This window comes from Sciurus carolinensis, chromosome 3 (genome assembly GCF_902686445.1).
Source record: "Sciurus carolinensis chromosome 3, mSciCar1.2, whole genome shotgun sequence".
Lineage (NCBI taxonomy): Eukaryota > Metazoa > Chordata > Mammalia > Rodentia > Sciuridae > Sciurus > Sciurus carolinensis.
The window spans coordinates 24,646,744-24,663,380 of record NC_062215.1 but is presented as its reverse complement, the minus strand read 5'-3'; the positions used below and the strand labels follow the sequence as shown (position 1 = coordinate 24,663,380).

Genomic DNA, 16,637 nt, shown 5'->3' with positions numbered 1-16,637 from the left:
TCGAGAAAGTCACGTGAGGTCCATAAAGTTAGTTTTATGGTTTTGGGGAGTTGACACCGCGCGGTATATTTCACATTCTCCAGAATGTTAAGTGACACTTTAACTGCTCGCTGTGGTGGGGAAGGGGGCAGAGGTAGGTGAGCGCTCTCTCAGCCTAGAGCAGCCTGACCAGCCCAGGAGGCAGTGACGGCAGCCCAGGCCCAGCACTCCCGCAGTAAGTTGCTTCCAGCTTTCGCTTTCTTCCCTTGCAGTTTTGGGGTTTGGGACTAGGGGAAGGAAATCTTGCTTCCAGCAGGGCTTTAGAGTGATGTAGGGAAAATTCAGCATGTTTTTGTACCCAGTTCTGAGATATTGGGTGCCTGAAGTGGGGGCACTCAGTTCCAAAAGCCTTCAGGGTTCGAGGATGCCTGGTTTATGTCTGCTATAGTGTCGGATTCTTTGGGGAAAAGGGATTTTGCAGGAGACCCATGTTCCTTCACTGACCTTGGAAATTTCGGGAGTAAGAAAGAAGGGTGTGCACTGCTGGAAGAAGGGCCTGTTGTGGGGGGAGCATTTCACTGCTGGCTATCTTCAGATTATCTTCCCACCCCCAGGAAAGAAACTGTGAGATTCATTTGTCAGGGGCAATGGGTGGGTGCACTGCTGGACACTTTTATCTGAATATATCTGAGCTGAGAAAAAGCACCAGGGAAAGAGGCTGCTGTGGGCCGCTTTGCCCTGGGGTACTCTCTGGCTTTTGGATCTTTGAGCCCCACAAAAGAGAACCTCTCTTTTCTCAATGACCTCATCAGGCTTATGCAGGATGGGAAGTGCAGAGGTATTGCACCAAAATTCAACCCATTGGCTCCAAGTGATCTCTTCTGCTAGGTTCCAAGAAGGATCTTGAGGTCAAAATGGGGAGCGGACAGTGAGGGTAATCTCCTTCAATACCAAACCTAATTCCTGATCAGGAAGTGAGGAACAGAGGAGGTTCTGCCCTAGCCTGGAGGAATTAGGTGTTTAAGTAGATCCCTGGCAAGTCCTCCACAAATAACACCTCAAGAACACAGACCCCCAACTGTGGGAAAGCAGCAATAAGACCCAGGAGCTGGGAGAGGAAATTGGGAAGGTGCTCTTTTCTCTCTCCTCTTTTTCCTCCTCTCTCCCTATCGGACCCCCAAAGACCCCTTTGTTTTTTGGCACCACAAACCAGAGGGACTTTAGCATCTGACCCCCAGGGGGGGCCTGTTATTTTTAAGGAAAAGTCACCCTTATTCTAAAAGCCAGAGGCCTCTTCTCCACCAAATCGACACCTCTCCCCAGTTTAAGATCACTGGGGAGATCAATTTAGTGCCTGGACTGGCAGTGGAGGGAAAGCGGGAGAGGAAGGAGAAGAGAGAGATGGAGAGATTGGAGCAGCATTTCCAAATAGAGACTTTTGGGGAAAGGTGGGAGGAGAGGACTTAGGTCTGGGGCAGGGAGAGTTCTTTGCCTAGAAATTCCTCCCCAACCCTCATCACCTCCAAGCACTAACCAACCAATTTCCTTCTCTGTCCCACCATCTCTTGATTCAGCTCACCAACTCCCTTGTAGATCGATAGTTCCTGGGATTGGAAATGTGGCATCTTGAGGGGTTTCTGATATTGAGGACAAGAAAGGGGTAACAAGATTTCCCTTTTCCATTAAGGGGAACTGGGACTCTCCCGTCCTGTCCTCTCTCTTCTGAAGCCGCTCTGTTTTCTGAACTGCCCTTCTCTGCCCATGCCTCACTTACAAGAGAACCTTAATAGGCTCTTAGAACAGAGTTAGAGGAGAGAGGGCTTGGGGTCCTCCCCTTGGTTTGAAAAAACATTTCCCCAAGAATGATGGACACATGTGTCCCTTGGAAAAATGACTGGTCAGCATCACTTAAAATATGAAAACATTTTAGAGGCATGGCTTCCCACAGGTTTTCACTTTACACAAGGCAAGAGACTGATAGAAGTGCAGGGGAGGAGTGTAACACAGGCAGGGTCCAATTTGGGGGCATCCAGGGGAACCCCATTCTTACTGTGCCCCTGGCCTTACTTTAGCTTCTCTTTCCCGAAACCTTCATAGTAGCCTGAAGCCCCAGACAATCAAGCTTGTCCCTGAAGATGTTTTCCCACTCATATATATATCAGTTCTGTAAACTCTGATAAAGAGAATGATGCTAGCAGCCCAGGGACATACCTGCAGAGATTTTCCTGAATGGCAAAAAGCAGCCCTGGGTGGAAGTGCCCACTTAAGCCTCAGAAACCAAACCGATGGAGGGTCTCCTCTGGCTTTAAGTGTATCCTGGAGAAGAAGCCGGAACTGGCTTTTCCTCTTCCCCATTTTGGGCTGTCTGGGCAACAATTCTCCCTGAACCCCAACGGGGACAAATTGGGGGAGGTGATGAGAGTTGGGGAGGAATTTCTAGGCAAAGAACTCTCCCTGCCCCAGACCTAAGTCCTCTCCTCCCACCTTTCCCCAAAAGTCTCTATATGGAAATGCTGCTCCAATCTCTCCATCTCTCTCTTCTCCTTCCTCTCCTGCCACTTTCTCTCCACTGCCAGGCACTAACCTTTTGGGCTACAAGCACCCTCTGGCATCCTCTGACCAAATCCTTAACCTGGAGAAAACCCCAGGAGGTGGCAGCCAGAGACTAAGGCTGCAGTTTCCCTTTTGCTCTGAGTCCAGCCTGGCCACCACTCAGTGCACAATTTGATTTTTGTTTTATTTGGTTGTTTGTTTTATTTTGTTATGTTTCTCTGAGGCCACAGGGTGGGAGGAAGTATAAAGAAGTGTAAACAGGAAAGCCAGCCGGGCCTGGAGTTCCAAGTGCCCATATTTCATCGGCTTCCTCTCCATAACTGTGGTAGGGACACTTAACCCTTCCCTGGCTGTGAGAAGTTTTCACTGAGGGCTGGGAGGACAGGACACTGGAGACTCAAGAGGAAGCTCTTTTCCCTGCCTGGTTCCTTTATCCCTGGGACCTGGATGTTAGGGAGGAAGCCAAGGATTCAGAGCAAAGGGGAAGACAGAATAGTCAGCATAATTCCCCATACTTAGTCCCTTTCCAGGACTTTTCCTCAGTACCTTTTGCCTTGTATGGGCTTTCCTGGCCAACCTTGGAAGACAGGGCTAGCAAGAACCAGCTCCCCTCTTTTAGGAGGGGGCCCTCTGATCCCTCTCCCCATTTTGGAGTTTCTCAGGGTAATCGGATTTTGAGGATGGGATCTGCTCGGAGCAGGGATTTATTGATTGCTGCAGCACTGTTATACATCCATATTAATTAACCCAGACACTGCCTGGAAACTGAGCTGTTTGGGGAGGGGGAAGGGAGAAGTGGGGGCCCCTTAAGGAGAATGGACATTTCTCCCTAAGTGCCTCTGAGACTCAGATTGGAGAGTCACTCCCACAAGAATCCTGTGGCCCTCCCCAAGCTTGAAGTCTCTGGACTTCTCAGCAAGGGTAAGCATGACAATCTTGAGTCCAGACTCCATACAAGTCTCCTGGGGGTGGAATTAGACACCTCCCAGGTGGGTACTGCTGGCTTTCACCCTCTTTCCCTGCCAGAGGACAGTCTTGGTCTGCCTCTTCCATGCTGTCTCTGGTGGAAGTTTCCAAAGCAACCTTTCTGGAAGGGTTAAACGCCTTCTGCCATCTTCCTTTCAACTTTTCAAAGGTAGAAGCCTTTGATGGGTTTCGGGGGTTTGTTTTATTTTGCCTTGTTTTAGTGTCCTGTTTGTTGTTGTTTGGTAGTAATAATGTAATGGCCTTCCCCTTCCTCCTACCCCTCCCTCCAAAAAGTGATTAAAATCTGTTAAAGGATTTAATTAAGAGAGTTAAATGAAAAGGAAGGAGGCGCAAATGAGTTGGGGGAAAAACCCACACCAAAGCTATTCTCAACGATTAAATCGCCATTTTAACAATATAATGGAGTTTGCATCCTGAAAGGGGAAATCAACGCTCATATCTCATCAATAATTCATAGAGTCCGGGATCACGCAGAGGTCAGCAGACTGAGGGCCGCGGTGCTGGCCTACTTGGGGCTCAGAGTCGCTGCGGCATACATTATGCGCTGCCGGCCACACCGCCGCCACCTCCGCCACCTCTACTGCTGCAGGCCAGGCAGGGCATGCCGACAGGTTTCGGCGAATCTTTCTTCCGTTCTGTTGGCGAATTCACTGAAGCCCGAATTGCGGGTTCCAAAGAATGGGGGAATTTAGAGCACTGGAACGGTTCGGATTTCGAGCAATTCGGGAACCTGTAGGATCCCTGACAGCAACACCTTTTCAAGTTTTAATCAATCGTTCTAGCCTTCCCTTTTCTCTATGGTTTAGGCGTCTCCTGCCCTGTCTCTTCTCTTCCTAAATTTCCTCTGGGAGAGGAAGTTGCAGGATGCTGCATCCTCCCTTCCCTGGAAAAGGCTCCCGGGCCTTGGGGCCGCGCCCTGGTTTCGCTCTCTGGGTGGACAGTCTGAGCCCAAGCTGCTGCCGCCTGGGTTGCGGTTGCCTTCGGTTGTAGTGAGCCCTGACCTCCGGGGACCGGTGGGGTAGGGGTGAATCCGTCTAGCGGGGAGAAAGTACCGCAGGCCCCAAGCCGGCTGGCCTAACCATGGGCTGAACCCCCATGGAAAGGTGGACAGTTAGCATCCCAAGAAGTACTGAGAGGGCAGGTGCAGGGAAAGTGCCAACGTGGGAGGGGGTGTCTCCTTGGGGGGGATTTGGAAGCACTATGGGGATTAATCCCTGTATCCGGAGTTCTACTCTTTTACTTGCTTTCTTTCTCTTTCACCTTTTCTCTCTCCCTCCAGCTCTCTAATTCGTGTGCGCTCTCTCTTTTCTGTTTTCTGACTCCCGAGAGCCCTTAAGGAAGGGGAAAAGAAACCCTTCCTCGCAACAGTTGGGGGCCTAGGAGGTGCTATTTGGGCGGAAGGGAAACCGAAAGCGCGCAGGGTCTTTCACACTGGCCGAAAGGCAGAGGCTGTAACGTCCCGGAGCTGCCAGTAGAGTCCGCCTTAGACCAAGTTCACAGCCAGGCTGGGGCCTACAAGCCGCCAGCGAGCGGCGGTGCAAGGTGGCTCCAGGCCCCGCTGGGCTTGGCATTATTGGGATACTGCTCTCCCATCACTGCTAAAGGCATGGTGGTCCTCTCCGCTCCCGAGGAAACCCTGCTCCCGGCTCCTTTCACTCTTCACCCCAGAAATACCCTTCTCCAGGTCAGCCCATTCTGCGGCTCTTTATAGGCACCTCGCCCAGCAACCCCACTCTGGGGGACAAGAATGAAGAAGGATGGGTGGTCGAAAGTTCTTCCAGGAGTCCTAACTGAAAAGATCAGTGAGAATGCAAGCAGGAGGGTCGGGAGTTTTTTCCCCCAAGGAGTAACTTCATAATCAAACACGCCTATCCCCCAGGTCTTAGAAAGACCCTTAGGCGGCGGCGGCGGCGGCGGCGGGGGTGAGGGTGGGGGCAAGGTGGCGAAGGAGGAGGGGCAAGGAAGGCGTTTTGTGCCTGGGTTTTTGCAGTCTGCACAGCAGAACGAGACTCTGGGCTGTGAGGCCAGTGTTATTGCCCGAGGGGTCGCAAAGTTGGAGGGTCAAAAGTTTACAGCATGCGTGAGCCCGGCGGCTGAGGCGTCTAGCAGTGGGGGCGGGGTGGGAAGGGGGGAGGGGGCCGTGTGTGTGAAGAGAGAAGAGGGAGCAAGGGATGCTGGAGGTAAGGAAGGCGTGTGGGCTGTGAGAACTGGGGGCGGGGAGCAGAAGGGGGCAGAAGAGGCAGGTAGCTGGGGAAGGAGAAACTGAGGAAGGAAAAAAACCCTTCTATAAATACTGCACCGGAGGTAGTGGTGGGCAGCACAAAAGAGAGCGCCCAGGGGCGTGGCGAATCCTCTGTGTAGTTTTCTCTCCCAAAGATAACCTTTGAGTCACCGTATAAAATTTAATTAAAACTTACCCAGCCGCATACATTTTAAAAATCCAATTACCCACACGTCCTTGCAGGATGTTCAGCAGGGCCAAAGAAAGCTTCGAAGGTGATTCTTACTAAATCGGCCCCACCCTATTTGCCCTAAATGGTCCAAATTGCAGGCTCTTCCACCCCACCCCGCCATCCCTTGGTTTGTTTTAAAGGACTCCCAACCCCGCAGGCTGGGTCCAGGCAGCTGGAGTTCAAGACCACGGACAAGCACTAGAGGCTTTCTAAACTACAATTCCTAGGTTTAAGAACTACAATATTTAAAGGTGGTTCGTTTGTTAGCTCTTCACTCTTTCCCAGATTTCCATTTGGATGTTCATCCTGGTTCCCTTTCTTCCTAATTGGAGGAGGGAGGTGGAATGCAAAGGAAAAATACTGAATGGCCTCACAGAGATCTTTTTAATCGAAGTTCAAACAGGCGACCTGAAATGAACCTTGAATTCATGCATTAAGCTTAGCTCATAAGTAAAATGCTTGGAGAGACTATAATTATAACACCAGGGCATATGCTTATTTTGGGTCTTTAAATGACTGTTGTATTATGAGATGTCATGAATCTCTTCCAAGCATTTAATATAAGAGATGTGCTGCCCTTCAAGAATGGAGAATACCTGAGAGTTTTTGTAAAGATGCCTTTTGAAGTATGGCCAATGGAGAAAAAGGTTTAATGTCAAAATTCAAATTGATTTGACGATGTTTTTTTTTTTTTTTTTTTTAACTAAACCAGCTGGTGTAGGTCCCTATTTATACTTAGTCCTCAAAGGAGTATCTCTGGGTTGTCAGGCCAGGGAGGAATTCCTGGATCCTGAGGAGGAAGCGGTCAAAGCCTGAACTGGAGAATCCATCTCTTATGGTTCTCCCTCAATCTCCTTTTCCTCCATTCCAGGATAGAATGCTAACGAATTTAGGGATCTATGGAATAGACTCAAGTAAGATAAGGTCCTGTGCTGGAGGGGCCTCAGGATGAGGAAAGAATGGCCTCTGCCATATCAGATCAAGCTGAGCATCTTGGGAAGCAATTTTCCTTTCTTCCCTCTGTGCTAGAGGAATACTACCTTTCTAAGCCCTCCCTAGGCCTGAACCCTGAACTGGGTGGAAGAAGAGTTACCTGACCTGCCTCTGCCAGAGAAAGGCAAAAATGTGTTGGAGGCATTCCACCAGATTTTAATCATGGAGAGACAAATTCAGAAAATCTCTGACTATTTAAAAACTCTGCTGGTTTTCTCCTGAGCTTCCTTGTGGTGATGGGGGTAAGCAAAGGAGTTGCTTATAAATGAAAAATGTTTCTTTCCAAAAAATGTTTTGGGGTGGAAAGATGTTGTTTTGTTCTTAAAGAACAATTTAAGCCTCTGAAAGCCAAGTCCTCAAGTCTGGGCTTTGACTAGTGCAGTCCAGTCCCTATCCTTAAGTTCCCTTTGTCTTTCCCAAATGTGTTGGGCTGTGGACCAAACCCTCCACCTGGAGAGGTGTGGAAGAGTCAATTCTGGGTGCACAAGCTTTGAAAGTTTTTGCAGAAATGAATGTAACTTTGGCACATAGGGGAGTAAATGAAGCCGATGGAGTGTATAATGGGTGGGGACACAGGCTCTGCCAGTGTATGCATTTCGGGGAAAGGCTGAGGGAAAGAGACCTTTCTAGCTCAGGCCTGCTCTCTGAGGTCCAGATGCCCAGTGCCGAATTTTCAGTTCTCTTCACACCAACCCTGTATTCAGGCCTCAGAAGGAATCCCCATGGAATCTCATTCACTCACTCTTTGTCCAGGGAATCAGATCTGACAAAAATATAGGAGTGATGGCAAATCAAAGCAGGGGCAGGGCCGCCTGAATCCTACCCTAACGGAACTTTTTGGGGGATGGGGGTTGGGTGAGGGGAAAAGGAGGTTCTGGCGAAAAGTCGAGCTTGAGAGGATGAGCGGAATCAAATTCCTGCTCTGTCATTTTTCTCCCAAGTAATGACCTGAGCAAAATACAATATGACCGAGCGAACTGCGGAGCATATTATAGTAACTGCCTGCTTGTGGGGGAGGCCTATAGAGGGGTGAACCGCAGGTCACGGCGTCTAAAAATTATTAAAATGTTCGGGAGCCTCATGACGCGCCTCGCTGTTTAACAAAGACTGCCAAAGTATGAGATTAATACGAAAACTTGCGCTTCAAAACAAAAACACACCAAAAAAAAAAAAAAAAAAAAAAAAAAAAAGTCTTGTTCCGGCTTCAGTGGGGGCCGGTGGCTACTCTGCCCGCAGCCGAGGTTCGGTTTTCCGGACACACAATAGTGGACATGAGAGAGCTCAGCTGTTGCCCAGCGGGTCCGCGGGTCCGTCAGGAGGGCGCAGGGAGCGGCCTGGTGAGTACTCTTGCCGGCTCACCCTCTGGGACTTCTTTTCCTTTGCGTGGATGCTGGTGCAGGCTGCCTGGGGACTCGCCCCTGCTTGGCCCTTCGGTTTCCCTCCTTCCTGCGACCCTTTCTCCGTGTCAACAAAAGGTGGATGGTTCCTTGCGGCCTGGGCACGCCTGACACGGCGGCGGGGGGCTGGGCAGCGAGAGGTCACGCTAGCAACCTGTGGCTACCAGGAGAAGGCGGCCGGGAAGTCGCCAGACGACCGAGGAGCACAGGAGAGGTGGCTTGGACCGCGCGCGAGTCCCTTGCTCTTCCTATTTTTACTATGCATATTGCAGTTGGTATTCTTCTGGGTGAGGAGAAGAAAGGCGGCGTCCAACTCCGGTGAAACCCATTCTGGGATTCGCTGATAAACCCTGTCCTCCACCCCTGGCGGCTCACCCGGCAGGAGTGGTGGTGGGGCGGGGGAGGGGTGTGTATGCAACGCCTTGTTGGGATGCGCAGGTGGCGGCTCCCAGGGCGCAGAGAAGGAAATCTCAGAGCCCTGGCCCCAAGATAACCGTACCCAACCCCGGGGTGGCTCTGCCTCCCATTCCTCTCTCTTGAGGTGCTGTGGGCACCTGGGCCGCATTCCTTGTGAAGTGTAAAGAAGCAGAGAGGCCCGGCAGCCAGCCAAGTGGTCTCAAAACTTTCAAAACGCGAATGGGTTGGATGGGTTTACCAGGTCGGGTCAATAGAGGAAAGGAGGTATGGGACGGGTCGGGGGAGGGTCCGGGCCGGTTTGAGTGCGTCGTGGAGCCCCTAAGTGGCATTTGAGATTATTTAGAAAGGTCCTGGTTTGACTCTAAGGAGCTGGTGGGGATCCTACCAGGGACACTCTGTGGGCCCAGGGTCAGACTCCAGTCTCCCTGGGTGTCCAGATGGGGTCTGAAATTATCCATTGGAACTTCTCATGGCCAAAATAGCAAGTACAGTGTCATTGTTTTTCTGTATGGGCCTGGCCTAGCCAGGAGAGTGTTGGTATTAGAAATTAGAACCCAAGGCCAACTGTGTCAATGATTTGGGATAAAAATCTGAGGGTCTTTGGACCTAGTTGTCTGAAGGTGAGAGCTCCCCTTCCGACTACCTGCTAGGATCTCAGGACTAGCGGTGGGCAGAGACCTCTGGAGTGTGGTGGTTAGAGAGTTGGTTTGTTGCTGTTGATAATGAAATTCATAGTATTTAGACTTGTTCAGAAGGGCTACAAGTATTTCTCAAACCTAGGGAGATAGGTAGGGGTTCTGAATGGGAAGGAGTCTTCTTCTGGGCAATTTCCCCTCACCTGGCTGCAGCTTTCACAGTCTAAGCCCTCTTCCTCCCAGCACAATCTCCAGTCTCCCAGTTTAGCAAATTTAGCAGTTATTAGAAGCCTCAGGAAGTTGCTTTAGAAATCCCAGGTCCACAGTTTGGCCCCGCAGCCAGCTACCCAAGCAGGTGGCTGGGCAAGTAAGTTGACTTAGAGGAAATCCACCGGGGCTAGGGATTGGGGTTCTTCTCCATATCTCTAGGGGATTGTCCCCCTTTTCTGGCCCCCAGGAGGTGTGGGGGGGGGCTAGGAGGCGTGGGCACATCATCTGGTTGCATCTTTTGTGGTTCCTCATTGCCCTTCATTCGGAAATGAAACGCCTTTGATCTTTTTCTCAGGTTGTAAACAGAATTGCCCGTCATTAAATATCCGGGACCCCATCTGCTTGGTCTCCCAGCATTTTTCTTTACAGCTGTTTCTCTCTCTTTACCATTGCATTTTTCCAAAAGGACTTTTATTACACCCTCTTCACACCCAGCCGCCTCTCCCTCCTCCCTTTGCTGAGAGGCACTTTGGAAAATATCTAGATATTCGTTTGATCGCATCCTAAAGACCGTGAGGGGCACTGGAGGAGCCGATTGGGGTTTTGTTTTTTTCTTTAAAAAATAAAAGTCCTAGGGGGAGGGGCGGAGAGGGGCGCGAGTGCACCCAGAAGGGCCTGATTCCGACTTCAGGCAGCCTCAGGATGACCCTTCCTCCTTTTGTGCTTAGCTAATGTTTACATCTCATAATTCATGCGCCGCCACGGAGAGTTGCGAGTTGGCCGCGAGGTTCGCGTCCCCTTGCTGACCGGCTGCTTCTATTTCTAATAGAAGAGGAGAGTTGAAAACCTTGTAATCCCAAGAATGGAGCTGCAATGCCTTTTTCTGCTCCCTGAGCTCAAAACTAGAACAAAACGAAATAAAATGAAAGCACTCAAACCACATCCCAAACGAAGAACGTGCGGAAAGTAGGAGAACCGGAAAATTTCTGGGCCAAGAAGATCTGTCTGTCTTCTGTATATACCCTGTAGATCCGAATTTGTGTAAGGAATTTTGTGGTCACAAATTCGTATCTAGGGGAATATGTAGTTGACATAAACACTCCGTTCATTTTTTTTCAGAAGAAAAAATAAATATTATTTTTCTAAATGAGGACAATCCAGTGACCATAAGAAGACTTCTTCCTTTTTATTTCTTCGTCTTTCTTCCCTCCCCACAACTGGTTATAAATGGAGGACTCATCTACCTGAACATCATGCCTGACCTTGGGAGCTGTGGTCCTTTTCCACTAGTCTTAAGAAGTTCATGTTGACGATATTTTAAAATTTATCCTCTCTTCTCAAGCAAGCCTAATTTCCATTCTAGGCTCAGAGAAGCTTTATTGGAAATTTTAAAACAATGACTCTTGCATACAATGTCCAAAGCAAAGGAAATTCGCTTTTCAAACGGATGCTTAGGTTGCCTTTCCGTTAGGGTTCAGAACAAGATGCCCTGGAAACATGCGATTGCTGAGGGTGGTGTTGTATGTATGTGTGTGTGTGGTGGGGGGTATCCACCGCCAGGGTTTCTATCTCCAGCACCACAAGGGTGTGAGATTTCTATTCGCCGCGGAGGCTGCGGCATTAGCGGCAATTAGAACGTCTCTGGCGCCACGGTTTTTATTGCTCGGTTGGTTCTGGAATTGGCAAATTGCTATTCAATTTGCTCTCCAAAGTTGCAGATTTTTTACTCCAGCGCTCATCTTTAGTGTGGGAAACCAAGTCATTTTTCTGAGCTCTCGCCCTGTGAGGCGAAGGGAGTGGATAGGAGAAGGGGGACAGACGGACTGACACCGCCAGGCTAATAGCGCAGCTAAATGCGATTTGGAAGGCGAGGTCTCCCCGAATTAGTGCATGAATTTCCTATCGATCCGCCCTAGGTTCCATTCATCTCTGACAAGTCCCTCTGCGCACCCGCCCTCCAACTCCCCACGCCTCCTCTCTCACCCCATACCCCCCTCCCCATCTGGCTGAAGAGAAAAGCCCCAAGCTCAGTGCCCCTCGCCCCCAGTGGGTTCCCCTTTGGAGGCGGAGCCCCCAGCCCGCCGCTACTCCATTCCCACACAGATGCAGGGTGCAGGGGCTCCCTGTCGTCCTGGGGAGGAGATGGGGCCCTATGGAAAGCAGAGAATGCTGGACAGAGGTGAGGCAGAATAGGAGGGGCGACACCGGGCACCCCAACTTCTGAGGGGATCTAGGGATTGTTCTCTACCCAATGCAACAACAGGCCTTCCAGTCGCAACCTGCCAGCTCTCACGCTCTCTCTTTGGCTCTCTCTCTGATCTCGGAGAGAGAAAGGAGAGGCGGGGGTCGCCCCATAGGAGCCCTATGTAAATCCCGGTGTTGGGTGGGTGGGTGGGGAGGGGAAAGAGAAGAAGGGGAAATAAACCTCTTTGGCTGGAGTAGGGTCCGGGTGAGCAGATTTCCTTATCCGGGAATCGCAGGCGGGGTGGCCATTGGCTCGGAGGATCACGTGGGCCCCTAACTTTGTTCACTTGACAGTAAGTAGGAGGGCTTTCGGAAACAGGAAAACGAGTCAGGGGTCGGAATAAATTTTAGTATATTTTGTGGGCAATTCCCAGAAATTAATGGCTATGAGTTCTTTTTTGATCAACTCAAACTATGTCGACCCCAAGTTCCCTCCGTGCGAGGAATATTCACAGAGCGATTACCTACCCAGCGACCACTCGCCGGGGTACTACGCCGGCGGCCAGAGGCGAGAGAGCAGCTTCCAGCCCGAGGCGGGCTTCGGGCGGCGCGCGGCGTGCACGGTGCAGCGCTACGCGGCCTGCCGGGACCCCGGGCCCCCGCCGCCTCCGCCACCACCCCCGCCACCCCCGCCACCGCCGGGGCTGTCCCCTCGGGCTCCTGTGCAGCCACCCGCCGGGGCCCTCCTCCCAGAGCCTGGCCAACGCTGTGAGGCGGTCAGCAACAGCCCCCCGCCGCCTCCCTGCGCCCAGAACCCCCTGCATCCCAGCCCGTCCCACTCCGCGTGCAAAGAGCCCGTCGTCTACCCCTGGATGCGCAAAGTTCACGTGAGCACGGGTGAGTGCGTGGGCACCCCTTCCCCTCCCACCCCTGGCGCTTTACACCAAGGGACCTCGGAGGCATGGGGGGAGGGAGCTGGGGGAAGCCAATTGTCCCCGCTATAAACTCGCCATTGCCAGAGATTTACGGTCGCCTGTTTTCAGAGCCACATAATTACATCCCCATAAATTTTTATGGCCTGGTGGGCCTTGCGCCTTTGAAGTCGGTTCCCCATCCTCTTCGCCATTCTCACTAGCGACTTTTTCGCCAGGGAGATGCATTCTCAGTGAAGTTGGAATTGGGGAGGGGTGTGGGATGTGGGGGAGGAGGAGGAGGAGGAGGTAGTAATCCGTATTTAAGCAGAGTTGAGTCAACTCCCAGTGTTTATTTTTTTCCTTTATTCCAGTCGTCCTCCTTGGCTGGAGAAGTAGGCAAAAGTTTTTACTGGGGGCAGGCACTGCTTGGAATCTGAGCAGCGAGGGTGGGAACTAAACAGAGGAAAGGTTTAGGGCAACTCCCCTCCCTCTTTCACCCCTTATTCTCCCACCCCGGGCCCCCAGGCCCAGGGAGAGAGAGGAGCGACTAAAACCTTAGGAAGATTCCTCACTGCCCACACTAGACACCCAAACAACAACAACCAGGACAGCACAACCCTCCAAATTTTAAGGTCTTTCTCTTCCTGTGATCCACTTCTTCCCTTTTCGGTTTTTTCCCCTCTCCGGAGGTAACGGAGGTGGCAGAGGGGGAGGGAGGGAGGGAAGGAGACACTGTTAGTAGGAGGAAAGGGCTTTCCCTCCTCCCTTTCGGAGGCAATAAAACTTTCTCTTTTTCCCTCTCTCTGTGTGTGTCCAGTAAACCCCAATTACGCCGGTGGGGAGCCCAAACGCTCTCGGACCGCCTACACTCGCCAGCAGGTCTTGGAGCTGGAGAAAGAATTTCACTACAACCGCTACCTGACAAGGCGCCGGAGGGTGGAGATCGCCCACGCTCTCTGCCTGTCAGAACGCCAGATCAAGATCTGGTTCCAGAACCGGCGCATGAAGTGGAAAAAAGACCACAAGTTGCCCAACACCAAGATCCGCTCGGGTAGCACCGCAGGAGCAGCCGGAGGGCCCCTTGGCCGACCCAACGGAGGCCCCCCTGCGCTCTAGTGCCTCCCCAAGCCGAGGCTGCGAACCTGGGGGGTGAGGGTGGGCAGAGAGTGCAGAGTGGGGGACTCAGGGGTGCGGGAGGACCCCCCTCCCTTGGGCCTGGGCCTGGAAAATCCCACCTGCCCTCCCCCCATTTTAGTTATATGTGAATAAAAGCATAGAAGGAGGGGTAGGGGAGCTTTATTTATAGATATGACCATTGGGAGCCCGGTGAGAGGCCCCCCAGAAGCAAGATTCAAGTCTCTTGCTTTATTCCTTAAAAAAAAAAAAAAGAAAGAAAGAAAGAAAAGAGAAAGAAAGAAGAAGTAAGAAAGAAAAAGACAGAAAGAGAAATAGGAGGAGGCTGAAGCTCCTCGTTTTCAGCTTTGGCGAAGATGGATCCACGTTTCATCTTTAATCACGCCAGGCCCAGGCCCATCTGTCTTGTTTACTCTGCCGAGGAGAGGACGGGCCTCGGTGGCGACCATTACCTCGACACTCGGCTAACAAATGAGGCCCGGCTCGGCTGCCGCCGTCTCTGCTGCTGCCGCTGCTGGAAGACAGCCTGGATTTTATTTCTTTGTCCCCCACTCCTGACACCCAGCGAAAGCACCCTGTGACTGCCAGATAGCACAGTGTTTTGGCCACGGTAACAAACACATACACGACCTCCCTCTCTCCCCCTCTGTTCATGGGGGACAAAGACTGTTCACCCCCTTCCACCGTGGGATGAAGGGAACAGAAGGAAGGGGACAAGTGGGGGAGGGAGCTGCCTTGACAACGCAGGAGCGGGCAGGGAAATTGAGTCCAAGAAAAAAGAGCGACCTGGACACCTGGGAGGGCCTTCCACTAGAAGACCCCAACATGTCTGGCAGGGTGAGGGGCCAGTTGAGTTGTGAGATCTGGGAAGGACCCTCTTGCCAATCCAGAGTTGTACAGCAGAGGCCCTCTCTTAGACTGAAAAAGAATGTGAAACTAGGAAATAAAATGTTGTGGCCCTCCCACTCTGGGAGGATGATGTTGCAGAGCCCTTTCCATAGTTTATCATTGTTGCATCGTTTATTATTATTATTATTATTATTATTATTATTATTATTATTATTTTATGTCATGTGTGTCCTTCTCTCCTGTTCTCTTTCTGACATTCCAAATCAGGCACCTTCCTACCTTTGGGGCTGCCTGAGTCTAGAACCTTTCATTGGCGTGAAAATTTGTGTCCTGTACAGAGTGACAATAGAAATAAATGTTTGGTTTCTTGTGACCATCACATCGTGTTTTTGTTGGAACCTCAATGTAAAGATATGGACAAATGCCACCCAGTGTATATGTTAAGCACCCTAGTGGGTTTGGCCTCATGTTGTGTGATTGAAATTTTTTTTCAAAGAGTCCAATGGGAATTTTTGTTTAAGAGGATCCCAAATTGTGGTAGTTGGTTTGTTTCCCTTTTGGGGTTGGTGTGTTTTGTTTGGGGCTTTTAATGTTTTTTCCTCCAGTCCAAAAATGGATAGGAAGGACTGAGAGGGCTGATTCCAGTCCCTAATGGGGGAAAATGTTTCATTGTAGGACACAAGAGGCTTAAGTATGGCAAAGCCTTTCATATCATGATTTATTTGTCATAAGCAAATAAAATGCGGTTAAGCTGTCTCCTTCTAGACAGACAGCTCTTTGGTTATTAAAGTTCCGAGAGAGGATTCCAAGAGGCCAGCCTCTTTCCCCCACATAAGAAGGTATCACTTTTCTCTGAGGTGTTTAAGGCTTTAATGAGTCTAATTTTTTGCACAGATGTTTCTGGGTGTTTGCAGGTTTTCAGAGTATTTTTATATTACAAAGGAGCTAGCTGGTGCCATAGCTCAAACTCTGACAAGCAAATAGATAATCAAGAAGACAAATGGCCTCTTTTGTGAAGCCCTGCTCCTGTATTAATTTTCATTTTCTTTCTCATAGAAAGTATCGAAAGTATGACTGGGGACCAAATAGCTTTCCTTCTCTGAGGTCCCAGTCACCCCTAGAATGGAGTGGGGGAAGGGGAAGGGGTGCAGGTGATCCTCAGAAAGCTCTTGCAGTCTTGGGTCGCTTTTGTGCAGCACCACCGATAAGTTCTAAGGTTTGGGGCCCCAATCTCATCGTCTCTGGTTCAAAGATGGTCCAGGGTGCAGCCACTCCGGCTCCAAAATCTCAGGGCTACATCTGAAGAGTATATGCAGTTAAAAGTCGGTTTTTTTTGTTTTTTGTTTTTGTTTGTTTTTTTGGTCCCATCTACTTGCAGAAAATAATAATAATAATAAAAACGCCAATCCCACCCATACGTTTTATTGTTATTTATTTTGCATTCCTCCGGTTTGCAGCGTCGTAGTTGGAGGATGGGTAGGGCCGGGAACGACAGGGCCGGTGTCCCCAGTGCGGGAAAGGGTGGTGAATTGCTGGTTTAAATGCAGCGGGGAGATTCATAAAAAAATCGCCCGGACCTGAAGGAGTATAAGGGGGCGAGCTTTGTTTCTGTCCACCGCGGTGTGATGTTTTAGCGGCAAGAGGATGCCGAGGCCCGTAGCTGAGGGGGAAATAGTGTTTAAAAGCCTACGCGCCCCCCAGGAATGTCTCTAAAGATCCAAATCAAAGCTGCTTCTTGGAAGGTATGAATAGAATTAAAAAAAAAAAAGATTTCTATGGAGCTTAAAGTTCACAGCCATTCTGTGTAGACAAGAGCTAAGAAAAATGTGAGAATTATACAGAAAACCATTAATCACTTCTTTTCTTTAAATACGTATCCTCTCTCCTTTGTTATTATTCAACAGCAAATCTCCGCAGACCGGCTGTTGAGGG

General features: G+C 50.5%; 1 protein-coding gene across 2 annotated transcripts; it reads left to right on the top strand.

Moving 5' to 3' along the window:
* The first annotated feature begins 10,701 nt into the window (after positions 1–10,701).
* Hoxb4 (homeobox B4) lies at positions 10,702–15,084 on the top strand. 2 transcript variants are annotated; one of them, XM_047546952.1, is made up of 3 exons: positions 10,702–11,803; positions 12,297–12,705; positions 13,540–15,084. In XM_047546952.1, the coding sequence occupies exons 1-3, from the start codon at positions 11,777–11,779 to the stop codon at positions 13,836–13,838; spliced, it is 735 nt and encodes a 244-aa protein (XP_047402908.1). In that variant the 5' UTR covers positions 10,702–11,776; the 3' UTR covers positions 13,839–15,084. The 2 variants fall into 2 exon arrangements, with proteins under 2 accessions (XP_047402908.1, XP_047402907.1); XM_047546951.1 differs by lacking the exon at positions 10,702–11,803 and having other exon boundaries at positions 12,048–12,705.
* The last annotated feature ends 1,553 nt before the right edge of the window (positions 15,085–16,637 follow it).

Bases quoted from the DNA above. Each gene is read 5' to 3' on its own strand.
- Hoxb4 (XM_047546951.1), top strand. From the start codon at position 12,249: ATGGCTATGAGTTCTTTTTTGATCAACTCAAACTATGTCGACCCCAAG. The intron at 12,706-13,539 runs GTGAGTGCGTGG...GTGTGTGTCCAG, and splicing joins CAAAGTTCACGTGAGCACGG to TAAACCCCAATTACGCCGGT.